The 27906-nt window shown below is 39.1% G+C and overlaps 1 protein-coding gene across 1 annotated transcript; it reads left to right on the plus strand.

Moving 5' to 3' along the window:
- The first annotated feature begins 651 nt into the window (after positions 1-651).
- On the plus strand, positions 652-27882 carry LOC137176744 (uncharacterized). Its single transcript, XM_067582639.1, has 6 exons — positions 652-1044; positions 2543-3004; positions 22265-22714; positions 26138-26581; positions 27583-27658; positions 27784-27882. The coding sequence occupies exons 2-6, from the start codon at positions 2700-2702 to the stop codon at positions 27880-27882; spliced, it is 1374 nt and encodes a 457-aa protein (XP_067438740.1). The 5' UTR covers positions 652-1044; positions 2543-2699.
- The last annotated feature ends 24 nt before the right edge of the window (positions 27883-27906 follow it).

Below are 27906 nucleotides of genomic sequence, written 5' to 3' on the forward strand. Positions count from 1 at the left end.
AATAGTAATGGCAGCCATCTTGGCAGCTTAAAACATACATTGTTCAAAAATAAAAACAAAATGTTCATAAATTAAGAAAAACAAGCACTGCTACATTTACAAAGCTGCTAAAATACAGTCATTGCTTTTTTACCTCATGATTAGTTATTTTTACTGACTATGATGTAAATTCTACCAACTCTATAGTGAGCAGCAAATGAAGATTTCAGACACTTATGAATGATCATTTTGTGTCTCCACTGACAGATGTAATGTAGCATAACAGTCATTTATACATCTTCCATCTCAGAGGTAAAGCATGCTGGGATGATATTTTAACTACTGTACATAATGTGGACTCTAGATGAAGTTGTTCAACTATTCATATTTATATATTCTGTATATATTTTATACTTTAACTTTTAAAAGTGAATATAACCTGTAGGTAGCAAATATGCAGTGATTTCACACACAGGATTGGTGTTTGTGTTGTGAGGCAGTAATCGTTCAAAAATGATTTATATTCTTTCCTGATTAATGAAGTGTTTTAATTTAATTTAATTTTATACAGGACAGCCATGTACAAGATAGAGTCCATCAGTAGTGTGTGTTTGTAGTTATGTAGCTGAGATCAAATCCTCACAAAATGTTTCCTTCGTTTTGTTCCAGTTTTCCTCAAAGGTCAGATCCTGATGAAGAAATCAGGTTCTTGGTGAATCTGTTCTGTGCAGCAGCAGAGAGAGAACAGCAGACAGGAGAGAAGATACTGGAGCTGTTATCATCAGTGTGCAGTTATGATGATGATCAAGATTTCCTACTGGATCTGTACTCTCAGGTGAAGGACTTTGAAACTAAAACAGGCAGGAGAGTCCTTCCAGCATTACTGTCAGTTTTACAGTCACCTACATTCTGGTCCATAAACCTGTCAGAGAGAAAGGTCTCCATCCTGCTGGAAGTGCTGAAACTCCAATCAGAGAAGAAAGAAGTGAAGCTGACAGGCTGCTCAGATGAAGAGAGTGAAGTGAGGAGTTTACTGCAGTGTCTGCCTTATATCTCAAGGCTCAGGTAAGTCAGACAAATACTGCTGATCAGTGTATTAAAAATACAGATGGTGACAAATGAAAGGAAAAACTAACATGAAGTGTCTTAGTAAGGAGTCAGGCCACCACAAGCCTCCAGAACAGCTTCAGTGCTCCTTTCCAAGTCTGTGGACTCTATTGGAGAGATGAACACCATTCCTCCACAAGATATTCATTTATTTAAACAACCTTTATTTAATCAGCTTATTTCATTGAGATCAGAATGCAAGAGAGACCTGAGTACAGCAGATAGAAAGAAAAACAATCATAGCCAGACATAACAAAAGGACATATAGCATCAGAGACAATCACAGACATCACTAAATAGATTTGAAGATGAGAGTTTCTATTATATTATTTGGTCTTATGAAGATGGTGGTGGAGAGCATTGTCTTCCACATTGGTCCAAAATCTTCCATAGGTGTTGAGCTGGGTTGAGATCTGGTGACTGTAAAGGCTCGAGCATTTTATTCACATCATTTTCATCCTCACCAAAGCATTCAGTGAGCCCTGGTGAACAGAAGCATCTGCATTTGATATGTTTCTCCACTTTTTATTCAGGTTTTTCCTTTAATTTGTCCCCCGTCTGTAGTATTGACAGAGAACATGGGTTGGAAGTATATGAAATATGTTGTGAGATAAATTGCTTTCCTAGTTTTTGGGAACCTCAGGGACTCTGATATTAAAAGATTTACACACACAAAAGAGTCAAACCACCTTCTCTCAGATATATGGTAGTTTATTTATAATATTTACACGCATAATGAACAAAGAGAAATATGAAAATGTGATGAATTGTTAACTATGGGACATTGACAGGATTAAATTACTTATAATAGTAATGGCAGCCATCTCGGCAGCTTAAAACATACATTGTTCAAAAATAAAAACAAAATGTTCATAAATTAAGAAAAACAAGCACTGTTACATTTACAAAGCTGCTAAAATACAATCATTGCTTTTTTACCTCATGATTAGTTAATTTTACTGACTATGATGTAAATTCTATCAACTCTATAGTGAGCAGCAAATGAAGATTTCAGACACTTATGAATGATCATTTTGTGTCTCCACTGACAGATGTAATGTAGCATAACAGTCATTTATACATCTTCCATCTCAGAGGTAAAGCATGCTGGGATGATATTTTAACTCCTGTACATGATGTGGACTCTAGATCTAGTTTTTTCACTATTTATATTTATATATATTCTGTATATATTTTACATTTTATTTACTTAAAGTGAATATAACCTGTAGGTAGCAAATATGCAGTGATTTCACACACAGGATTGGTGTTTGTGTTGTGAGGCAGTAATAGTTCAAAAATGATTTATATCCTTTCCTGGTAAATGAAGTGTTTTAATTTAATTTAATTTTATACAGGACAGCCATGTACAAGATAGAGTCCATCAGTAGTGTGTGTTTGTAGTTATGTAGCTGAGATCAAATCCTCACAAAATGTTTCCTTCTTATTGTTCCAGTTTTCATCCTGACTGGTCATCTTATTCCAAAGGAATCAGGTTCTTGGTGAATCTGTTCTGTGCAGCAGCAGAGAGAGAACAGCAGACAGGAGAGAAGATACTGGAGCTGTTATCATCAGTGTACAGTTATGAAACATTCCCTTTTAAAGACGAATACATGGATGAGGATGAGAATGATGATGATGAGAAGCAACATCGGTGTCATTCCCTCCTGGATCTTTACGCCCAGGTGAAGGACTGTGAAACTGAAACAGGCAGGAGAGTCCTTCCAGCATTACAGTCAGTTTTACAGTCACCTTCTACAATCTGGTTCATAAACCTGTCAGAGATAAAGGCCTCCATCCTGCTGGAAGTGCTGAAACTCCAATCAGAGAAGAAAGAAGTGAAGCTGACAGGCTGCTCAGATGAAGAGAGTGAAGTGAGGAGTTTCCTACAGTGTCTGCCTTATATCTCATGGCTCAGGTAAGTCAGACAAATACTGCAGACCAGTGTATTAAAAATACAGATGGTGACAAATGAAAGGAAAAACTAACATGAAGTGTCTTAGTAAGGAGTCAGGCCACTACGAGCCTCCAGAACAGCTTCAATCAATCAATCAATTTTTATTTATATAGCGCCATATCACAACAGAAGTCATCTCAAGGCACTTTTCACATAGAGCAGGTCAAGACCGTACTCTTTAATTTACAGAGACCCAACAATTCCCCCATGAGCAAGCACTTGGCGACAGCGGTAAGGAAAAACTCCCCTTTAACGGGTAGAAACCTCAAGCAGACCCCGGCTCTTGGTGGGCGGCCATCTGCTTTGACCGGTTGGGTTGAGAGAGAGAAAGAGAGAGGGAAAGGGGGAGGGGGGACAGAAGAAAAACAATCACAACAACAACAACAAGCACAAGCAGCAATAGCCAGGGAAGGATGCCATCAGGACTGTGAAGGACCGCGAAGGTTCGGCCCGGGACTCAGGTTTTCCTGTGAGATGAGAAAGCACAAAAAACTCCGGGAAAGAAGCAAAGTTAGTGATTATTATGAGCTCTTCAAGATATGATGGTGCCTGACCATTAAGGGCTTTGTAACTTAGGAGAAGGATTTTAAATTCAATTCTAGATTTTACAGGAAGCCAATGTAGTGAAGCTAAAATGGGAGAAATGTGGTCTCTTTTTCTAGTTTTAGTCAATACACGTGCAGCTGCATTCTGGACCAGCAAGTCTCTAAAGACTCTCCGTCTTTAGAGACTTGTTAGGGCAGCCTGATAATAAGGAATTGCAATAATCCAGCCTAGAAGTAACAAATGCGTGAGCTAGTTTTTCTGCATCTTTTAGGGACAGGATGTGCCTGATTTTTGCGATATTACGTAAGTGGAAAAAAAAAAGCAGTCCTTGAGATTTGATTTATGTGGGAGTTAAAGGACATATCCTGAACAAAGATAACTCCCAGATTCCTTACGGTGGTGCTGGAGGCCAGGGTAATGCCATCCAGAGTAGCTATATCATTAGATAATGTGTTTCTAAGGTGTTTAGGGCCAAGCACAATAACTTCAGTTTTATCTGAATTTAGTAGTAGAAAATTGCAGGTCATCCAGGTCTTTATGTCGTTAAGGCATGCTTGGAGTTTGTTTAACTGATTGGGTTCATCTGGCTTCATTGATAAATATAATTGGGTGTCATCTGCGTAACAATGAAGATTTATGGAGTGTTTCCTAATAATATTGCCTAAAGGAAGCATATACAAGGTGAATAGAATTGGTCCACTTTAAAGGGCAGTGGTACATAGCCTGTTACTAAAGACAGATTGATCATATCTAGTAAAGAAGTGCTCACTAAGGGTAAGGCTTCCTTAAGCAGCCTAGTTGCGATGGGATCTAAGAGACAGGTTGATGGTTTAGCTGAACAAATCATTGAAGTTAGTTCAGACAAGTCTACTGGAGAAAAACAGTCCAAATATATGTCAGGATTTACTGCTGTTTCTAAGATGCCTGTGTCTGGGGAGAGAACGGTGCCTGTTGAGGGCAGGAGGTGTTTAATTTTGTCTCTAATAGTTAGTAGTAATGACTTTATGAGCTTCTTTAATGATAAAATTCTGAGAGCTATAGGATCTACATGGATCAGTAGAGTTATGACTCTTTGTCAGCCTGGCCAAAGTGCTGAAAAGGAACCTAGGGCAGTTTTTATTCTCTTCTATTAATGCTGAGTAATAGGCGGCTCTGGCATTACAGAGGGCCTTCCTATATGTTTTAAGACTATCTTGCCAGACTAAGTGAGATTCTTCTACTTTGGTGGAACGCCAAATCCTCTCCAATTTTCGCGATGTTTGCTTTAATTTGCGGGTTTGGGAGTTATACCATGGAGCTAACCTCTTATGTTTTATTATCTTCTTTTTTAAGGGGGCGATGGAGTCGAGTGTTTGTCTTAGTGAGCCTGTAGCACTATCAACAAGATTATCAATTTGGGAGGGACTAAAGTTAACATAAGAGTCCTCTGTAGTATTGAGACATGGCAGTGAATTTTTCATCCAAAATGTTTCGGTAATTGTTGAAGCTTTTGCTTTGGAGCGGTTCCACCAGACTTGCATATTGCACAGAGTTAGATAGAGACTGGGAGGAGGGGTTGCCATGGCTTCTGTTGGCTGCAAGGGAGGCAATACAAGAGAGTACAAGTTTCAGCCCTAATGAGTTGGTCTTTGGACATGCTGTGCATGGCCCTCTGGCTGTGCTGATTGAAGACTGTGTGGATATGAATCCACCTACTAACCTGGTTGAATATGTGAATGGGTTCAGACATTGTTTGTGGCTGGCTGCATGGCAAGAGAAAAGTTGTGCCTGTCCCAGAGGAGAATGAAAAAACTATAACTGTCGTACAGAGCTCCATGTGTTCAATCCAGGAGACCAGGTCCTTGCACTTATGCCTATAGTTGGTTCACCCTTTCAGGCTAAGTATGCAAGTCCATACACCGTCACTGAGAAAGTATCTGATTTGAACAATGTTGTAGCAACACCAGGACGGAGGAAGACTAAGCATCTCTGCCATGTAAATCTCTTGAAATCATATTACAAGCGTGAAGTTGATATAGATTTGGGTTGCAATCTGAAGGATGGTGTGCGTCCAGTTCTTGCTGTAGCTTCAGAGGTCTTAGCACACGAGGATGATGGGGTGCCAGAGCCTGATGAAAGCTTGTTGTGCGGTAGGTTAAAAAATTCAGAGTCACTTGGTAATTTAGACAACTTGTTGGCTCACCTGCCAGAGTCCAAGCGTAATGAGCTGTTGCAGTTGGTGCGTAAATTTCCTTGCTTGTTTGGTGACATTCCTTCGCAGACTGACTGGATCGAACATGATATAGATGTTGGAGATGCTCAACCAATTAAGCAACAGTTTTACCATATGGCTCCAGGTAAACAAGATTATTTGGAGGTGGAGGTTGCATATATACTCCAAAACAATATTGCGGTTCCATCATCGTCCAGTTGGGCTTCTCTGTGCATTCTAGTGCCAAAGCAGGATGGAACACCTCAGTTTTGCACTGATTTACAGAAAGTAAATGCTGTCACAAAATCGGACTCGTTTCCATTACCACGCATGGATGACTGTATCGATTAGGTGGGGTCTGCTAAGTTTGTGAGCAAGTTTGATTTGCTTAAAGGATATTGGCAAGTGCCACTGTCCAAGAATGCACAAGAAATTTCTGCGTTCATTACTCTGTCTGGCCTTTATTCTTACAAGGTGTAAGGGACCGAGCTGGCAGACAAAGGAGACTCAGGTGTTTTCAAAAAAGAGGGTTTTTATTTTACCCAAAAAATGCAAAAAAAAAGGTACAAATGACAAAATATGTAAATAAAGTTCAGGGCCCATAAAAGAGGTCAAATAAACAGAACTCAACTAAAGGGAACTTAACCCTACTAACAGACCTTCCAAAATGAACACAAAGGGGAACATATATACTGGCTGATCAGACCATAACACAAGAGGGGTAACTGACAAATGACAAACACTACCAACCAAGCAATAAACAACAGAATTCCCCCCAAAACAGGTTAATTCAACTAAATCAACTAAACCAAAAATACCCAACTAAACATTCAATAAAGAGAGACAAACAATATGACTAAACTTGAAATAAACAGTTCCTCCCTATGAGGTAGCAGGACTTGGTATGACCCAATTGGCCACTTCCTGTATTTAACCATTCCATGTCCTGGTGCACATCCTTTGCCCAGGCCTGGCCAGATGTCCCCCAGGAGCAGCACCCCAAAAAAAAGAAAATTAGAACAACTTAAACTAATGACTGTACCAATGTTGACCAAATGTGCGCGCTACAAATAGAAACTAATGTACTGCCAAACTGTAAAATAAAATGAGTATGATGTATGAAACAAAATCCAGTGTGTTGTTATTTATTTGTATGTAATGTGAAATGTAATTAAATTAGCTAACTGAGGAAAAAATGAACTACAAATGTAAAAGAGACCAAAGTGTGAGTGCCAGCTGGGATACAAACTTCAAAGCAGCTGTGTGGCTGCAAGTGCGGCCATCACACAAGGTGATGCCTTTTAGGTTAAATAACACCCCGCAACATTACAGCGTTTGATGAACCGCGTATTGGCAGGTTTACAAGGTTGCTCAGTTTATCTGGATGATTTGGTCATCTATAGTGATACCTGGCACTCGCATCTTCAGCGCATTCGGGTGCTGTTCAAACGCTTGGCTGAAGCGCTGCTCACTGTTAATTTGGCTAAATGCGATTATGTGATGGCTACAGTCACGTACCTCAGCTGTGTTGTGGGGCAGGGTCGTGTGGCTCCAGTCCAGGCCAAGGTTATGGCCATAGCCAAATATCCACAACCCACAACGAAGAAAGAACTTCAGAAGTTCTTGGGTTTAGTGGGTTACTATAGAAGTTTCTGTAAGAACTTCTCTACCATCGTGTTCCCTCTCACAGAACTGCTTAAGGCCAAGGCAAAATTTGTCTGGTCCTCCAAGTGTCAGTTGGCTTTTGAAAGTGTGAAATCTGTCTTGTGCTCTTCTCCTGTTCTAGCTGCTCCTTGTTTTGATCGAGCATTCATGCTCCAAGTAGATGCCAGCCAGGGGGGAGCAGGCGCTGTCTTGCTCCAGGGTGACGACCAAGGGGTGGTGAGGCCAGTCAGTTACTTCTCAAAAAAATTTGCTTTACAGCACTTTAGTGTATATGTAGGAGCAGGAGGACCAACGATGGTCTACACGGACCACAATCCCCTGACCTTTTTGCATTCCCTTAGGTGTCCAAAGTCAGAGGCTTATGAGGTGGGCATTGTTTCTGCAGGCCTACGACCTCGACATTAGACATATTAAGGGTGCAGACAATGTTACTGCTGACGCGTTGTCACATGCTCCTCAGTGTTAACTAGTGTAAACTGAGTTTGATATACTGCCTTGTTCTGTTTTATTCAACTGTTGTTGCTGTGCCTGTCCTCTAAATTTGCTTCTCAGGCGCTGAGTTGCTGAGGATGAGTGGGGCTAGCTACAGTCAGAGTATCCAGGATGAGGATGGTGTATTCATTATTTTTGTTTTGGGTTTTTGTTTTGTCTTTTGTTTTGTAATTGTGACTTGTGTTATTGTGGGTGGGTCAGTGGTGTGTCGTGACCTCCTGGGGACACCGACTAGAGGGGCGGGGTGTGACAGCCCCTGCCTAACCTGTCTCAAGAGTATTGATGCTGGTGTGGTAATGTGTTATTGTCATTTTTGTCTATAAATGTACCTGGGAGAATGTGGGTGTTGCAGCCAGCCGAATTTGGAGCACCTGTGCCTAATGCTGCCATAAAGGATAAAAGGCCAACTCCCAGCGTTGTTCGGGCTCTCTCTCACCTTGACTCTCTCACCAGCTAGCAGCCGCAGGCCTTTTGTTTTGTTTGTTTCTGGTTTTGTTTTTACTCCACAGTACTTCACACTTCATTACTCACACATCCACACCTACATGACTGATGTTACTGACTGACACACTGCATATTTGCAAATTATTGTTTCAGTTATTTACCTTGTTATTATAAATATCTTTACTTTATTGCCATCCATTGTGTCCATTCCCATATTTGTCATGGCCTAGGAGCCAGATGATGACATGTGTGGCAAGAGAAAAATGTCTATCATTCCATATTTTGCTCTATCGTTTATATTGTTGTGATGCTAATTAGACTTTTCACATAAATTACTCTTCTTGGCTTTTTACTCGCAAATTTTTATTGCACTTACAGTAACATAATGAGTTTAGTTGTCGTCAACTCTCCACCGGACTTTTTGTTCATTGGATTAAAATGAGCTATATGCCATACCGGGATAGGTGTCTTTATCAGGATATGAAATGACCTATATTGGGATATGAGATTTTGGTCATATCGCCCAGCCCTATAATACGCTGTTTTCCAACTGCTGTTATAAACCAAAAAGAAGGTTTTTTTTCCCCAAACAGGGTGGTACATCCTGTCAGCCGAAGTGTTTCCTATCTGTGCAGCCAAAAATAGCAGCTCCTCGACGGACTGCTTCTCCATGACAGTCCCGGTGCTTCCTCCACAGGCTCCACTTCACTCAGCTGCCTGTCAGACCCACTGCAACAAACCAGGGCTTGGCACTCCGGTTGGATCCACATGGAGAGCCTGGGCTAACAGGCTAACGTTAGCTGAGAGGCTGGCAAAGCATTAGCCGCAGCATGACCAGAGGGAAGCACAGCCAGCTAGCCTCCCAGCTAACATTAGCCCTGGCTCTCCATGAAGATCCAACCGGAGCACTGAGCCCTGATTTTTTATTCAGGTTTAAGTGGGAAGAAGCGAGTCTGACGGGCAGCTTGAGTGAAGTGGAGCATGCAGAGGAAGCACCAGGACCGTCAGGGTGACACAGTCCATTGAGGGAAGCACAGTCAGGCAGCAGAGGAGGAGGCGACATGTCGGCCTCTCATTATCGGCAGGATTCACCAATGCTGATATTTCATTTTAGAGCTTTTATCGGGTGATACTGATGATGTGCAGATAATATTGTGCATCCCTAACCAATGTTTTTTCTTTTTCATTATTTTTCATGCAGATTATCATCTATATGACATTTGTATATGTATTACATGAATATAAAGTAATGAAACAGACAGCTTCACTATACTGAATTTTATTGACTGTTTCAAAGTACAGTACAGCTGTTTGGCTGGTTTTTGGCGGTTTATTATAAGCTTCAAGGAGACTATGGGCCCTATTTTAACGATCGAAAGTGCATGGTCTGAAGCGCATGGTGCAATTGCATTGACGGTGTGTCCAAATCCACTTTTGCTATTTTAATGGTGGGAAAATGGTTGATGCGCCAGGTGCATGGTTCAAAGGGGTTATCCATAGTCTCCTAATTAATCATGGGTGTGTTTTTGGCATAACATGCAATAAACCAATCACAGTGTCATCTCCCATTTCCTTTGAGAGCCAGGTGCGCTTGCACCTTGGTGGATTGCTATTATGATGGCGCATTTGCCAGTAGTAATAAGAGTAGTAGTAAGAAGGAGTGCTTGTCTGCAGAGGCAACAGATCTGCTCTTGCACAAAGGGAAAGCACATGATCTATAACGTGCACACTGGCCTCTGCTGCTCCTGGACCCTCCCCTGGCCACAGACCACCAGTTTAAGATCCTGTTCATTAATTTGTTGCAAATTTATCTTCATTTGGTTTTTGAAAAGGTTTATTTTTTAATTACAGCTTTGGTTTCTTTAAAATCGTTTTGTTCAGTCATGGAGTGACAGGTCAAATCAGCTGGGTTTTAATTGCTGAAAGTATGGAAACCTGATCACTGTAATCTCAAAAATGTTAAAGAATATTTGTTAAATATTGTTCAAAAATTAAGTCATTAATTTTAATCATGTAAAGAATCATCAACACAGTTATCAGGACTTGATCAGCTCTCCAAGGTGCTGATCCTGCTGCTGGCAGCAGCTAGAAGCTGTGCAGATTTATTTCCTTCGTTAGTTTAATTATTGTTTTCACCTCATTTATTTCCTCATGTGTTCCTCATGTCATCATATATTGATGCAGCAGGAAAGTCAATCTGTGTCTGATCCGTTGTTGTCCGCCTGTTTAAATACCTACATGTATTACCACAATTTGATCAAATAATTAAACAATTTAATCCATCATTACTGCGATTAGTTAATTCTGATAAATATTATGACTAAGCATTATGACGTATTTTTTAAAATATATTTATACAGCCAACACAATAATAATCTTTCACATTGTAATCCTTTTATTTGTTACCTTTTGCATGTTTGTGCGCTGCTGCGTGTCCTGTGTGTGTGACAAGCAGAGTGTATGTTGTGCACCCGCCTGTGTAGCCGCACATTACTGTCCTGATAATGCACACTTAAAATAACAGTGAAACATTGCGCCATTGACTTTAGACCAGGTTTTTGGTGGTCAATAGCCCAATTGCTCTCTGCTGCCTCAAGATAGCAATGCGCCAACAATGCACCTGACCACACCTTACTTTTAGACCAACACGCCCATGGGCGCTCTGATGGGAGCAAGTGCCATTGCTATTTTAACAACGTGGGCGCTGGAGGTGAAAATGACAACTGTGTCGGTCCTAAAATAGCAAAGAGACTTGCACTGGGCTTAGCGTCTCTCTGCGACAGGCGTAAGATAGGGCCCTATGTTTTCACTGAGAGAAAATTGCTTTCTTTTCCCCGTCATGATTTTATTATGCATCTAGCAGCAGCCTCCCAGCCAAAGCAGACAGCACAACAATAAATATAAGTGGTTGATCTCTGTAACCATAATTATTTTAAGCAGTTTCCACTGTAAATGAAATATGTTTTCAGATAAGTTGCTTTTCTAGTTTTTGGGAACCTCAGGGACTCTGACAATAAAAGATTTTCACACAAAAGAGTCACACCACCTTCTCTCAGATATATGGTAGTTTATTTATAATATTTACACACATAATGAACACAGAGAAATATGAAAATTTGATGAATGGTTAAATATGGGACATTGACAGGACAACCATCAATGGGTCAAAGGGTCAAATTACATATAATAGTAATGGCAGCCATTTTGACAGCTTAAAACGTTCGTTGTTCATCAATAAATACAAAATTTTCATAAATTAAGGGAGTAAAACAAGCACTGCTACATTTACACAGCTGCAAAAATACACTCATTGCTTTTTTACCTCATGATTAGTTATTTTTACTGACTATGATGAAAATTCTACCAACTCTATAGTGAGCAGCAAATTAAGATTTTAGTCAATTACAGTGTTTTCCCTAGGTTGACTGCTTTGAGGTGGCGGTGATACACTGTGTTGGGGCATACACCGATTACATGACTTGTTAGTGTCAAATCTGCCTCCTGGATGAACAACAATACAACAATGTAGTTTTGTTTTTGGACAGCATGAACAAAGTCATGTTGTTTAGAGTGGTGTGGTTATTCAAGACACCTTAGCTCCGGTGTTGTTGTTGGTTAACCCTGCTAAAAAGTCATCATTTCCAATGTTCCACTGTTAATTAGAAAATAAGTGCTGGCAAAAGAGCCATCCAGCCATGGGCAACTCATGTCACCCATAAAACAGATACCTTTGGTCAGTAAATCTCCCCATTTAAAACATGTCATGTCTTTCCGCAGACAGGTCCTCATGGTTCTTAATAGAAATGAAGAGGAATTACACCTTACTTTCAAATTCAAAGTAGATGATTTTGATTACACTATTTATGTAACAACGGACAATATGAAGTGCTTTGGTTGTGGTTTGGAGGTTGTGGTTGTGGATATTACCAAGAGAACCTCTCTGTTCAGCTTGAAATTTTAAAAATGTGAGTTGAATTTGAAAAAGTAAAAATGTTTTTTTATCAACATTTATGCTCCAACTGTAGGTGCTGGAAGACTTGGCTTTTATGATGTTTTAAGTGATATAATTAAACAGTGTCATTCTGATGAGTTACTGTTCCTTGGATGTGATTTTAATTGCAGAGAAATCCCCAAAATAGACAGGAACCATCCAGGGCTACACATAGCTTCTAAGAATTGTATTTTAAAGTTAAGTGAAGCTCATGAGCTGAATGATGTATAGAGGGTTTTTCATAAAAGCCACCGTCAGTACACCTGGGTACATACTAAGGACAACCTTTTGTTCATGGCTAGGCTTGATAGATGTTATTGCTTTACACATCATTTAATGTTTTTAAGGGTTTGTTTGTAAGTCCAGTTGGTTTTTCTGACCACCCCTTGGTTCAGTGCGCTGTTTTTATCAAGCAGGTGCAATCTAGCAGTGCGTATTGGCATTTCAACACATCGCTTTTATCAGATGGGAATTTTAAAGATGTTTTCATTTCTTTGGAAGAATTTCAGGGAAACAAAATCCCTCTGCAGCTTTTTGCAGCAGTGGTGGGATATTGGGAAAAGCCAAATCCAGAAACTGTGTCTAGAGTACATCTTCAATGTCTCCAAAAACTTGGCCAGGTCTTTAAAAGCTGCGGAAAGAGGAGTGGTGGAGCTGCAGTCTTTTGCAGAAAGAGGACATATTGAGAACCTCAAAACTAAAAAGTCTGTCTTGGCTGACTTGCTGGGTACCTTTGCTAGGGGCACTGTGGTGCGCAGAAGGTTTCAGAATGTAGCTTTGATGGATGCTCCCTTTCACTTTTTCTTTGGACTGGAGTGGAAAAATGGCCAGATGTTGCTATGCTCACATAATGAGGAGCTGCAGCAGGAGTCTTCTGACATTGCAGGTTTGCAGTGAGTTTCGGTGGTGGCTTGTTCAGGTTGGAGTACACAGAGAATCCTGAGTTGTCTCAGTTCTTCCATGCGGATCTGCCAAAAGTCTTGGAGGAGGCCAACACAGAGCTGGGGAATCAGATATCACTGGAAGAACTGTATGCTGTGCAGCAAGGCATGTGGGGTGGAACATTCCCGGACATTGATGATTGGTGGTTGGTGGGGACGTCCTAATGGTCCTAAATGACAGTTCGAGGAAGGGCCTGCTGCCTCAAAGCTGCAGGAGAACAGTCCTAACTCTCCTTCCTAAAAAAAAAAGGAGAGTTGCAGGATATTAAAAATTGGTGGCCCATTTCCCTCCTATGCACCAACTATAAGCTCCTGTCAAGGGTTCTTGCCAACAGGGTGAGGAAGGTGATGGAGCAGGTGCAGCATGATGTTTGGTGATGTAATTTTTTAAATGTAAATTATTAGTGTTACAAATTGTCTATGTGTCTCAAATTGCTGTGTGCCATGGTTATTACTGTTAGTAAGAAGGGCATGCAGTTAATAGGGGTCCCCTCTCAGTGTGCACTACACAGGGCGCTAAAGTGTCCCTCGCAGTGAACAGTATCTTCTGCTGCCTGTTGAAGAGTTACAGCAACAGTCAGCTGTGCACCAGTATGACGATATATGTAAAATTCATATCATATGGGAAATTAAAACCGTACTAGCTGAAAGTTAACTTAAGAAATGGAAATGGATTTTACCCAACTTGTCTTTTAGAGGTCATGTACTGGTTATTAATAATTTGATTATTTATTATGGCACCGTATGTACTTTGTTGATCCTCCAGCTAACCTTCTGTCAAAAATCCAGAGGGCGATTGTGGATTTTTTCTGGGTCCCACAGTGTCTTATTTTTATTTAATGATGAGGGAGGGCAAGGATTCACCTGGCGAGTAGGGGTGCTGTTTTCCGCCTCCAGTACATCCAGAGACTGCTAACCGGCCCAGTTGATTGCCAAGAAAATTTGTTTTTAATTGACCTACAGAATTGCAGACTGAGTGCGCTTTCTGATTTTTATCAGGGGCTGTTCAGGGTGTGGGGCATGTTCAAGAAGCACAGGCTGCTGAGTGATAGCTCACTGTACTGGATTTTGTCTATGGACGACATTTTAAAACACTCTGTGGACTGGAAACATCAATGATGGAGAGGTTTGTCTCTGCTGGAATCGTCACACTGGGTAAGCTGGTGAGACTGTTTGGACCTATGCTTGAGATTGTTTCTGCTCTGACTTCTCAGCAGGGATTATTTTCGGAAAGTCTCCCAACCAACTAGCTCAGAGCGTGGAGAGAATAGTTCACACGGACTGAACGGAACCTCCTGGTCTCATATTGCCAGGGCTCAGTTTTACCGACGGACTCTAATCCTTTTTGAACACTCACATTGACTCCTGATTTTAAAAACTATACTGGTGTCTTGTTAAATTGTACTGTACCTTGAGGTGTAAACCTGAATGTTTTAACTGGAAAAATGATGTACCAGCTGATGGTAAAGATGGTGAACAAAGCCAAATTGAGAGGGCGTGTTGACACACCATGGAGGTCTCACATGGGTCTGAGTGGTGAAGTGAGGTCTAAATGGATAGCACTTTTTAAACAGCTGTTAACCAACAAAGTGGGAGATTTAGGCTGTATTCAGAACAAATCAGGCGTTGCGGCTTTCAGCCACAGGGTCGAGTGGAGGTGTGTGGGGTTGTGGGCATGTTTATTTCTGTATTTGTGCTCTAGACGGTAACTGCTGTGAAACAATCAGAATGTTTTATTCTCTCTCTCTCTCTCTCTGTCTCTCTCTCTCTCTCTCTCTCTCTCTCTCTCTCTTTTTCTCTTGTCTTTTTTAAAAATGAGTGGGGGAAACCGACAGCAAAGTCTAACTTTACTTTTAACATTATCAAAAAATAATGAAGAGAAATGTCCTCCCCTCTTCCTAGTAATGTCTTTTTACTCCCTCATGGCAAAGTTACAGCCCTGATCAGTCTGGTCTCCAGCTGTGATTGGCCACTGCAGCCTTTAGCTGCAGTGATGTCGGGTTGCGTTCCTCCAAAAGTTGACTCAACTTTCCAGCCGCAGTCCGGTGTGATGCCGCAGCGGCCAAAATAGCCACAGCTAAAATACACTACTCCATTCAAATGAATGGGAGGAGCATTTTCATTGCACTGCTTGATTTGATCTGAATACGGTCTTACAGTACAGAGTTTTGCTAGGTGTCCGGCCTGCATATGCGTTTATTTTAAATCCAATTTCAGTCCAATCTTTTCTATCCTCAGGGAGAAACAGTTTTTCACAGTTTTTTGGATTGTGTGAGGTTAACTCCTCTGTTCCTGTTTTTAAAGAGGCTCTTTGGTGAATTTGGGGAATTTTTCTCCAAATTGATTTTCATCTTGGGTTACAAATACTCAAGGGAAGCATGTGAAAAGTGCCAGTTGTTCAACATTCTGCTAGGCCAAGTTAAGATGACCATTTATACCAGCAGGAAGAACAAGATAAATGGCTCTTTGGACTTTGTTGCTATTGATCAACATGATAACAAGCACATTAAAAATTGATCACAATTATTATAGCATGATGAATGATCTGGGCAGTTTTGTTTCTGTGTGGTGCTAAAACGGCTCTGTGCTCCATTGATGAGGAGCAGCTCTGTTTTGGATGCATGCTTGGCTGAATTTTGTGTCATCGCTTTTAAAGCTCTGATGACTTGATTAGGGGAATAAAGGTTTTTGAAAGTTAAAAAATTGAATGGATATTTGGTGTTATTATTGGCATTATTTTTTTTGGGCCTGGCTGTGCGCCAGGACTGTACAATTATAGGGGAAGTACTGCACTTAAGAATTATCATTTTGTGTCACCACTGACAGATCCAATGTAGCATAACAGTAATTTATACATCCTCCATTTCAGAGGTAAAGCATGGTGGAATTTTATTTTAATTACTGTACATGATGTGGAATCTAGATTTAATTGTTCCACTATTCATATTTATATCCCTTCCCGATTAATGAAGTGTTTTGAATTTAATTAAATTTGATACAGGGCAGCCATGTACAAGATGTAGTCCATCAGTAGCATGTTGTGTAATTATATAGCTGAAATCAAATCATAAAATGTTTCCTACTTATTTTTCCAGTTTTCTTCCTGACTGGTCAGATCCTTATACAGAAATCAGGTTCTTGGTGAATCTGTTCTGTGCAGCAGCAGAGAGAGAACAGCAGACAGGAGAGAAGATACTGGAGCTGTTATCATCAGTGTGCAGTTATGAAACAGTATCTTTTAAAGGCAGATACATGTATGATGCTGATAAGGAATATCAGTGTCATTTCCTACTGGATCTGTACTCCCAAGTGGAGGACTGTGAAACTAAAACAGGCAGGAGAGTTCTTCCAGCATTACTGTCAGTTTTCCAGTCACCTACAGTCTGGTCCATAAACCTGTCAGAGAGAAAGGCCTCCATCCTGCTGAAAGTGCTGAAACTCCAATCAGAGAAGAAAGAAGTGAAGCTGACAGGCTGCTCAGATGAAGAGAGTGAAATGAGGAGTTTCCTACAGTGTCTGCCTTATATCTCACAACTCAGGTAAGTCAGGCAAATACTGCAGATCAGTGAAGTGAACATAGTATTCACAGAGAACATGGGTTGGATGTATATAAAATATGTTGTCAGATAAGTTGCTTTCCTAGTTTTTGGGACTCAGGGACTGATATTAAAAGATTTACACGATCAAAAGATGCATACCACCTTCTCTCAGATATATGGTAGTTTATTGATAATATTTACACACATAATGAACAGAGAGAAATATGAAAATGTGATAATTTGTTAAATATGGGACATTGACAGGGTAACCATTTCTATTAATTGAGGTTTAAATAAAATATAATATAATGGCAGCCATCTTGGCAGCTTTAAAAGTTCATTGTTCAAAATTGAAAACAAAATGTTCATAAATTGGAAAAACAAGCACTGCTACATTTACACAGCTGTAAAAATAGTCATTGCTTTTTTGCCTCATGATTAGTTATTTTTACTGATTATGATTAAAAAAAAAATCTACCAACTGTATAGTGAACAGCAAAATATGATTTCAGACTCTTACGACTGATCATTAGTCGTTACAACTGATAGATGTTATGTAGCATAACAGTATTTTATACGTCTTCCATCTCAGAGGTAAAGCATAGTGGGATGGTATTTTAACTACTTAACATGATGTGGACTGTAGATTAAGTTGTTCCACTTTTTATATTCATATTTTGTGCATATATTTTACACTGTAATTTTGAAAAGTGAATATGACCTTCAGGTAGGAAATATTCAGTAATTTCACACAGGATTGGTGTTTGTGTTGTGAGGCAGTAATAGTTCAAAAATGATTTATAGCCATTCTTGATTACTGAAGGGTTTTATAAGTTTAATTTGATTTCATAAAGGACAGCCATGTACAAGATAGAGTCCATCAGTATTGTGTGTTTGTAGTTATGTAGCTGAGATCAAATCCTCACAAAATGTTTCCTTCTTATAGTTCCAGTTTTCCTCCTGGCTGGTCCGATCCTGATAAAGAAATCAGGTTCCTGGTGAATCTGTTCTGTGCAGCAGCTAAGAGAGATCAGCAGACAGGAGAGAAGATACTGGAGCTGTTATCAACAGTGTGCAGTTATGAAACATTCTCTTTTAAAGAAAGATACATTATGGATTCTCATAAGGAACATCAGTGTCATTTCCTACTGGATCTGTGCTCCCAGATAAAGGACTGTGAAACTAAAACAGACAGGAGAGTCCTTCCAGCATTACAGTCAGTTTTCCAGTCACCTACAGTCTGGTCCATAAACCTGTCAAAGACAAAGGCCTCCATCCTGCTGGAAGTGCTGAAACTCCAATCAGAGAAGAAAGAGGTGGAGCTGACAGGCTGCTCAGATGAAGAGAGTAAAGTGAGGAGTTTCCTACAGTGTCTGCCTTATATCTCACAGCTCAGGTAAGTCAGACAAATACTGTAGAACAGTGTAGTGAACATAGTATTCACAGAGAACATGGGTCGGAAGTATATGAAATATGTTGTCAGATAAGTTGCTTTCCTAGTTTTTGGGACTCAGGGACTGATATTAAAAGATTTACATGAACAAAAGATGCATACCACCTTCTCTCAGATATATGGTTGTTTATTTATAATATTTACACACATAATGAACAGAGAGAAACATGAAAATGTGATAATTTGTTAAATATGTGACAATGACAGGGTAACCGTGTCTATTAATTAAGGTTTAAATAACATATAATGGCAGCCACCTTGGCAGCTTTAAAAGTTCATTGTTCAAAATTGAAATGAAAACAAAATGTTCATAAATTGAAAAAACAAGCCCTGCTACAATTACACAGCTGCAAAAATGCAGTCACTGCTTTTTTACCTCATGATTAGTTATTTTTTACTGATTATGATGAAAATTTTACAAACTCTATGGTGAGCGGAAATTAAGATTTCAGACACTTATGAATTATCATTTTGTGTCACCACTGACAGATGTAACATAGCATAATAGTAATTTATACATCTTCCAACTCAGAGGTGAAGCATGGTGGGATGGTATTTTTCCTACTGTACATGATGTGGACTCTAGATTTAGTTGTTTTACTATTTATATTTATATATTCTGAATATAGTTACACTTTAATTACTTCAAATGAATTTAACATCTAGGTAGAAAATACACAGCGATTTCACAGACAGGATTGGTGTTTGTGTTGTGAGGCAGTAATACTTCAAAACTGATTAATATCCTTTCCTGATCATTAAGGTGTTTTTAATTCATTAATTAATTTTATATAAGACAGCCATGTACAAGATAATGTCCATCAGTAGAATGTGTTTGTAGTTATGTAACTGAGATTAAATCCTCACAAAATGTTTCCTCCTTATTGTTCCAGTTTTCCTCGACGATCAGATCCTGATGAAGAAATCAGGTTGTTGGTGAATCTGTTCTGTACAGCAGCGGAGAGAGAACAGCAGACAGGAGAGAAGATACTGGAGCTGTTATCATCAGTGTGCAGTTATGAAACATTTTCATTTAAAGACAGATACATGGATGATGATGCTAATAAGGAATATCAGTGTCATTTCCTACTGGATCTGTACTCCCAGGTGAAGGACTGTGAAACTAAAACAGGCAGGAGAGTCCTTCCAGTATTACTGTCAGTTTTCCAGTCACCTACAGTCTGGTTCATAAACCTTTCAGAGAGAAAGGTCTCCATCCTGATGGAAGTGCTGAAACTCCAATCAGAGAAGAAAGAAGTGAAGCTGACAGGCTGCTCAGATGAAGAGAGTGAAGTGAGGAGTTTCCTACAGTGTCTGCCTTATATTTCACGACTCAGGTAAGTCAGACAAATACTGTAGACCAGTGTAGTGAACATAGTATTCACAGAGAACATGGGTTGGCAGTACATGAAATATGTTGTCAGACAAGTTGCATTTTTGTATTTTGTGAACCTCAGGTACTCTGATATGAAAATATTTACACACACAAAAGAGTCATACCACCTTCTCTCAGATATATGGTAGTTTATAAGATTTACACACACAATGAACAGAAATATGTGGCATTGACCAGATAACCAGGTCTATTAATTAAGGGATAAATTACTTATAATAGTGACGGCAGCCATCTTGATAGCTTAAAAAGTTCATTGTTCAAAAATGAAAACAAATACATTAACATACATCAACAACAACAAACACTATTACACTTAGACAGCTGCTAAAATACAGTCATTGCTTTTCTGACTCATGATCAGTTATTTTTACTGACTATGATGAAAATTCTACCAACTCTATAGTAAGCAGCAAATTAAGATTTCACACACTTATGAATTATCATTTTGTGTCACCACTGACAGATGTAATGTAGCATAACAGTAATTAATACGTCTTCCATCTCAGGTGTAAAGCATGGTGGGATGGTATTTAACTACTGTACATGATGTGGACTCTAGATTTAGTTGTTTCACTATTTATATTCATTTATTCTGTATAAATTATACACTTTAAGTTTTAACAGGGAATACAGCATAAACTTCAGGCAGCAAATATGCAGTGATTACATACACAGGATTGATGTTTGTGTTGTGAGGCAGTAATAATTCAAAAATCATTCACAGCCTTTCCTGATTAATGAAGTGTTTTTAATTTCATTTAATTTTATACAGGACAGCCATGTACAAGATAGAGTCCATCAATAGTGTGTGTTTGTGGTTATGTAGCCGAGATCAAATCCTCATAAAATGTTTCCTTCTTATTGTTCCAGTTTTCCTCAACGGTCAGACCCTGATAAAGAAATCAGGTTCTTGATGAATCTGTTCTGTGCAGCAGCAGAGAGAGAAAAGCAGACAGGAGAGAAGATACTGGAGCTGTTATCATCAGTGTGCAGTTATAAAACATTCCCTTTTAAAAACAGATACATGAATGATGAAGATGATGAAGATGGTGATAAGGAATATCAGTGTCATTTCCTACTGGATCTGTACTCTCAGATGAAGGACTATGACACTAAAACAGACAGGAGAGTCCTTCCAGCATTACTGTCAGTTTTACAGTCATCTACAGTCTGGTCCATAAACCTGTCAGAGATAAAGGCCTCCATCCTGCTGGAAGTGCTGAAACTCCAATCAGAGAAGAAAGACGTGGAGCTGACAGGCTGCTCAGATGAAGAGAGTGAAGTGAGGAGTTTCCTACAGTGTCTGCCTTATATCTCACAGCTCAGGTACTTCACATGACTTTAGTGAACATTTAAGGAGTTGTGTTTCACAATGAGACAACTCACTGTTAGTTTTAATGCTAAGATAATGTGTTCCACTGATCAGTCCACATAAACATTACATCACAGTTTACAAGATCAGAGATGTCATACTTCTTCATTCCAATCACCTACAATGTACTTACTCCTAAATTACCCAGAGCTCCTTTGGGCAGAAAGTCAAAGGAGTAGTAGGTAGTACTGCTCATCTACTATTAGCTGAGACACATTTAGTCCATTGAGCTCCTTGTTTGTTTTTAACATGAACAGTTTTGTTACTTTGAGGGTGTTTTTATCAGTAATACTCCAACTCAATAAAACATAAACAGATATTTAGCTATAATGATTTGTTCCAACAAACTCCAGAAATGTAAACAACTGAGAGCATCAGTTCTTTCTCAGGACCAGTGATGTTCTTTGTCACTGTGATTATACAAATCTCAGCCATGAAGCAGTAGTTTCCTGCATTAAAGAATAACTACACTTGACAGTTCCCCTTTCAGTACCCCAGTGTGTTCATGTTGGATTTATGAGTCATTTCAAGACATTTTTAAAGTGGTTCACATTTGGAGTACTGAATCATAAACATATTTGGTCATGAAATGTGATCAGTCATAGATGCTGGATGTGAGGCTCATACATTGGCTACTCTGACTCTAATACATCCAATAAATAAACTGTAACTGAGTGTGAAGTTTGAGTGATGAATGATCCAGAGGAGTGAATAAGAGTTTTGCTCAAGTGATTTATTAGCCGTAATGAAAATACACTGCTGGTCATCAGGATGTGGTAAGTTCACCACTGGACATCCTAAATATTTCACACTAGTTCTCTATGAAGTTTCATAGAGTTTTACAGAATGGTGGATGTTAAAACTTGTGGTCCAGTATTCAAGGCTTTGGAGCTAATTAATTCATAAATGATGTGGGTAACATATTTCTTTCCACCACCCTGTTGGTTCAGGAGTGATATTGTCTGACTCTCCTGGTTGCTTTAACAGTTTGTGAAGAATTTTAGTCAGTAAATATCTTTTAAAATCAATGTACAGCCCAGCCTGTTAAAAGCATTGTTGATTTAATTTCAAACTGATTTTTCTGTATTATTTTCATTAGTATTTGTAGGCTTTTAGCAGATACACTCTATATCTCTAATGCACAGTGTCACTAACATCAGATCATAACAAAATGTTTTCTTCTCATTCCAGTTTATCTACCAGGTTTATATCCTCACATGAAACCTGGTTCTTGGTGAATCTGTTCTGTGCAGCAGCAGAGAGAGAACAGCAGACAGGACAGAAGATACTGGGGCTGTTATCATCAGTGTGCAGTTATAAAACATTCCCTTTTAAATACAGATACATGAATGATGATGAAGATGATGATAAGGAATATCAGTGTCATTTCCTTCTGGATCTGTACTCCCAGGTGAAAGACTATGAAACTAAAACAGACAGGAGAGTCCTTCCAGCATTACAGTCAGTTTTACAGTCACCTACAGTCTGGTTCATAAACCTGTCAGAGAGAAAGGCCTCCATCCTGCTGGAAGTGCTGAAACTCCAATCAGAGAAGAAAGAAATGAAGCTGACAGGCTGCTCAGATGAAGATTGTGAAGTCAGGAGTTTCCTACAGTGTCTGCCTTATATCTCACAGCTCAGGTAAGTCAGACAAATGCTGTGGAGCAGTGTACTGTGCATAGTATTCACAGAGAACATGGGTTGGAAGTATATGAAATATGTTGTCAGATTAGTTGCTTCTCTAGTTGTTGAGAATGTCAGGGACTCCGTTATCATATATATATATATATTGAAAGATTTACAAACACGAGACATAACACTTACAGATATATGATATTTATAATATTTACACACATAATGAACAGAGAAAAATATTAAAATGTGACAAATTGTTAAATATGGGACAATGAGAGAATAACCATGTCTATTAATTAAGAGTTAAATTAAATAGATGTAATTTCAGCTGCTAGGGGTCTCTCAATCAAAACAATAACAAAAGACAGAGTGTTATGATGGTGTGAAGTAGCAAGGAATCATGGGAGTTTTTGTCTTCATTGTTAAATAATCGGCTTCTCTGGGATAGGATTACTCCAGTGTTAATCGATCAGGATGTTTTTACTGGAAGACCCGCAGAGGTCTCCTCCAAAATAAACAGACCCGGTGATTACAGGTAAAAACACTGAATAAAGCAGTTTCACCTAAAAAAATCAGTGTTTCTCAAATGATATTCAGCGAGCACCCGACATCCAGGACGGGCTGTTAGCTGAGCTGCTCCCAAAATTTGTTCGGTTTATTTCTCTTATAATTTGATATCCAGACATTCGCCAGGTTTCTGCCAGGAGCCGAATTATCCACAGAGGTCTTTTCCTCTCCAAAAACAAATGTACACGCAGATTAAAATAGTTAAAAATACCAATTTAAGCTGTTTCACCTAAAAAAATCAATGTTTCTCTGATGATGTTTGGCGAGCACCGGACTTCCTGGGGGGACTGTTAGCTGAGCTGCTGCTAACTTTTGCCCAGTTTATTGATCTGATAACTTTAGATCCAGACATCTAATGACTAAAATCCTTCATCCAGATAAAAGATATTGTTAAAAACGACCTAAATTTATCATGAAAATGTGGCTCAAAACCAAATAAAAGTCAATTTATAACAGTTTCTGTCAAACAACCACAACGCAGATGTATTATCTTGTATGTGTGTAAGTTACTCTTTGATAGACGCCAGCAGACAAACACAGTGCCGAAACATGCATCATGTGCACTTTACTCTTTGGTAGAGGAGGTATGACGCCATTGACAAGCGACCAAATGAAACAGTCCATTACTTTGATTAAAATTACAGATTTATCTGGGTTTGAACACTGTTGGAAACATTGGGGATAATGTAAGTACACAACTCAACAATATATATATCATAGGTCTAGTTGTTTTTAGACATTTTAATGTGGAATAATTACATATTATACCTTTAAATTATTAATAATAGTAATGGCAGCCATCTTGGTAGATTAAAAGTAGATTTTTCAAAAATAAAAACAAAATGTTCACAAATTAACAAAAACAAAACAAAAAAAAATACAGCCCTTGATCTTTTACCTCATGATTAGTTAGTGTTACTATGATGAAACTTCTACCAATTGTATAGGTAGCTGAAATGAATATTTCAGACACTTGTAAATTATCATTTTGTGTCACTATCACAAACTGGGCTGCATAGCCATGACAAAAGAGGGATATGCACACAACAAGCCAATTAACAACCAATTAAATTTAACAATTTACTGTAAAAAAAGGAATAACCTAAGAGGACAACCTAAACTAACAGTGGCATGTGAAATCAATAAGATCAGCAATTTAGGTGAATGCATGAGTGCAGATGTGTGAGAAGTGTGTAGATGCAATGATGTATGGTGCAGAAACACAAGCCAAACGTCAACCAAAACCCAAGGGTGTCTCAGGAAGGAGAGCACACAGCAAATGAGCTCCAAGAGTCTTTTGAAGGAGCATTGGCACACAGGGCTGCAGTTGTTGCCAGTGTTTCTAATTACACTCTGCCACGACCCACTTCCAGTACCTGCAGAGACAGCACAGACAGCAGGCACACAAACCAAGCAACAGGCAGACAGAGAGGGGAGGGTCATAATAGTCACGACTGAAAGATGTAATGTAGCATAACAATAATTTATATGTCTTCCATCTCAGAGGTAAATTATGGTGGAATGGGAGTTTAACTACTGTACATTGTAGCAGTTTGAATAAACTTAGACCAGTTAAACCTGAGTAAGACTCAGTATCAAACTCTACGAAGGATATATGCATTTAGTCTACACATGACCCCAGGAAATGTTTCAAAACACAAGTTAATTTGTAAATAATTGTAAAGCAAATGAAGAAAACACTTTGTTTAAATAAACTTAACCGCACCAACAGTTAAATTTTCAAAAGATTATATCAAGACAAAGATAATAGGAAAGCAAGATTCTTTATAATTCAGCCCAGGTCCATATATTTACTTCAGTTTATAAGGAAACACAAATACTCCATTTTGGAATTTTCCCAGTTAGTAGTTCAATTTGGATCAGTTTAGTTAACAAAATATAACACTTCAGGTTTTCCCAGTATCCCATAAACAAACTCAAAACAAGGAAGTTCAGTTCACTCAATCCACACAACCCAGAAGCCTCAGACTGAAAAAGTATAAAGAAAAGAGAACAGTCACCCAGCTTCAAGCCAACTCACAGTTACTGCAGTCTTCGGACTAATTTAAACATCAGATACCCGATGGTTTCCTTGGAAAGGATGAGAAGAATGAATATGCTTTCTCAGCTGCACGAGGGCACACAGCGTGACTGAATGGATGCGGACTTAAACAGGGCATAAAATGCCTGTGGTAGACTAACAAGACGAAGGATGAACTTTGCCCTGATCTTTACTTGCCGGCGTCAGACACCATACTGATTTTTGCGTCGGATAATATGAGAATGTAATGCGGCTGGACTCTTGGAGCGTAGGTAAAACAGTACCACATCACTGGCTGACTGGACTGCTGGGGTGTGGAGGTCAGTGAAAAACATAATATGGGTGATCCCATAACATAACATGAAATAATCCAGAATATGAATGTCTGATTTTGAGATCATACGCAAAACAAATCATATAGTCATGTCAATTTAACAAATAACATAAATGACAAAAAACACAAAAACTTTAAAATCATCATTCAACTATTGTTTCCAATATCATGATTTACATAATATGTTAATTAATATAACCCATCAATAGTTATAATTTGGGTGATTGCCACACTATGATGAAGACTCAAGATTTAGCTTTTCCATTATTTATAATTACATATTCTGCTGCATATAATGTGCCTTTTAATTACCTCAAGTTGATAAAAACCTTGGTAGGTAGCAAATATACAGTGATTTCACACACAGGATTGGTGTTCATTTTTTACAGGGAAGCCATGTACAAGATAGAGTCTATCAGTAGTGTGTGCTTGTAGTTATGTAGGTGAGATCAAATCCTCACAAAATGTTTCCCTCTTATTGTTTCAGCTTTCTTCCTCACTGCTCAGATCCTCATGAGGTAATCAGGTTCTTGGGGAATCTGTTCTGGACAGCAGCAGAGACAGAACAGCAGACAGGAGAGAAGATACTGGAGCTGTTATCATCAGTGTGCAGTTATGAAACATTCCCTTTTAAAAACAGATACATGGATGATGATGATAAGAAACATCAGTGTCATTTCCTACTAGATCTGTACTCTCAGGTGAAGGACTATCAAACTAAAACAGGCAGGAGAGTCCTTCCAGCATTACAGTCAGTTTTCCAGTCAGCTACAGTCTGGTCCATAAACCTGTCAAAGAGAAAGGCCTCCATCCTGCTTGAAGTGCTCAAACTCCAATCAGAGAAGAAAAAAGTGAAGCTGACAGGCTGCTTAGATGAAGATCGTGAAGTGAGGAGTTTCCTACAGTGTCTGCCTTATATCTCACAGCTCAGGTAAGTCAGACAAATACTGTAGAACAGTGTAGTGAACATAGTATTCACAGAGAACATGGGTTGGAAATCAGATAAGTTGCTTTCCTAGCTTTTGGGAACCTCAGGGACTCTGATAGAAGATTTACAGTTAAAAGATTTACATACAAATTTACATACTAAAAGCTTAAAAAGTTAATTGTGTATAAATAGAAACAAAATGTATAAATTAACAAAAACAAGGACTGCTACGTTTACACAGCTGCAAAAATGCAGTCATTGCTTTTTTACATCATGATTAGTTATTTTTACTGACTACGATGAAAATTCTACCAACTTTATAATGAGAAGCAAATTAAGATTTCAGACACGTATTATCAGCAGTAATTTACATGTCTTCCATCTCAGAGGTAATGTATGGTGGGGTGGTATTTTAACTACTGCACATGATGTGAACTCTAGATTTAGTTGTATCACTATTTATATTTATATATTCTGCACATATTTTACACTTTAATTACTTGATATGGGTTTAACCTCATTAACAAATATACACCTATCAACCAAAACATTAAAACCACTGACAGATGAAGTGTGTTACATTGATTATCTCATTAAAATGGCACCTGTCAAGGGGTGGGATATATTAAGCAGCAAGTGAACAGTCAGCTCTTGAAGTTGATGTATTGGAAGCAGGAAGAATGGGCGAGCTTAAGGATCTGAGCAACGTTGACAAGGGCCAATTAGTGAAGGTTAAAGGACTGGGTCAGACTATCTGCAAAACGGCAGGTCTTGTGGAGTCTTCTTGGTATGCAGTGGTCAGTACCTACCAAAAGTGGTCCAAGGAAGGACAACTGGTGAACCTGCAACAGGGTCATGGATGCCCAAGGCTCATTGATGCATGTGGGAATTAAACTCTAGCCCAATCTTGTCCAATCCCTCAGAAGAGTTAATGTAGCACTAAATGCTGAAAAAGTTCATGCTGGCTATGATAGACATGTGTCAGAACACATTGTGCATCGCAGCTGGCTGTGTATGGTGCTGCGTAGCTGCAGACCGGTCAGAGTGCCCATGCTGACTACTGTCCACCACCAAAAGTGCGTACAAAGGGCACATAAGCATCAGAACTGAACCATGGAGCAATGCAAGAATGTGGCCTGGTCTGATGAATTACATTTTCTTTTATGTCATGTGGATGGCTTGGTGCATGTGCATTGTTTCCTTAGGGAGGAGATGGCACCAGGATGCACTATGGCAAGGAGGCAAGCCAAGGGAAGCAGTGTGATGCTCTGAGCAATGCTCTGCCTGGAAAGCTTGGGTTCTAGCGTTCATGTGAATGTTACATTGAA

The sequence above is a fragment of the Thunnus thynnus genome, chromosome 24, assembly GCF_963924715.1.
Source record: "Thunnus thynnus chromosome 24, fThuThy2.1, whole genome shotgun sequence".
Lineage (NCBI taxonomy): Eukaryota > Metazoa > Chordata > Actinopteri > Scombriformes > Scombridae > Thunnus > Thunnus thynnus.

Coding starts and splice junctions, on each gene's coding strand:
- LOC137176744 (XM_067582639.1), top strand. CDS start 2,700: ATGGATGAGGATGAGAATGATGATGATGAGAAGCAACATCGGTGTCAT. Junction 22,715..26,137: donor CCTTATATCTCACAGCTCAG/GTAAGTCAGACA, acceptor TTATTGTTTCAG/CTTTCTTCCTCACTGCTCAG. Junction 27,659..27,783: donor CTGTCCACCACCAAAAGTGC/GTACAAAGGGCA, acceptor TTGTTTCCTTAG/GGAGGAGATGGCACCAGGAT.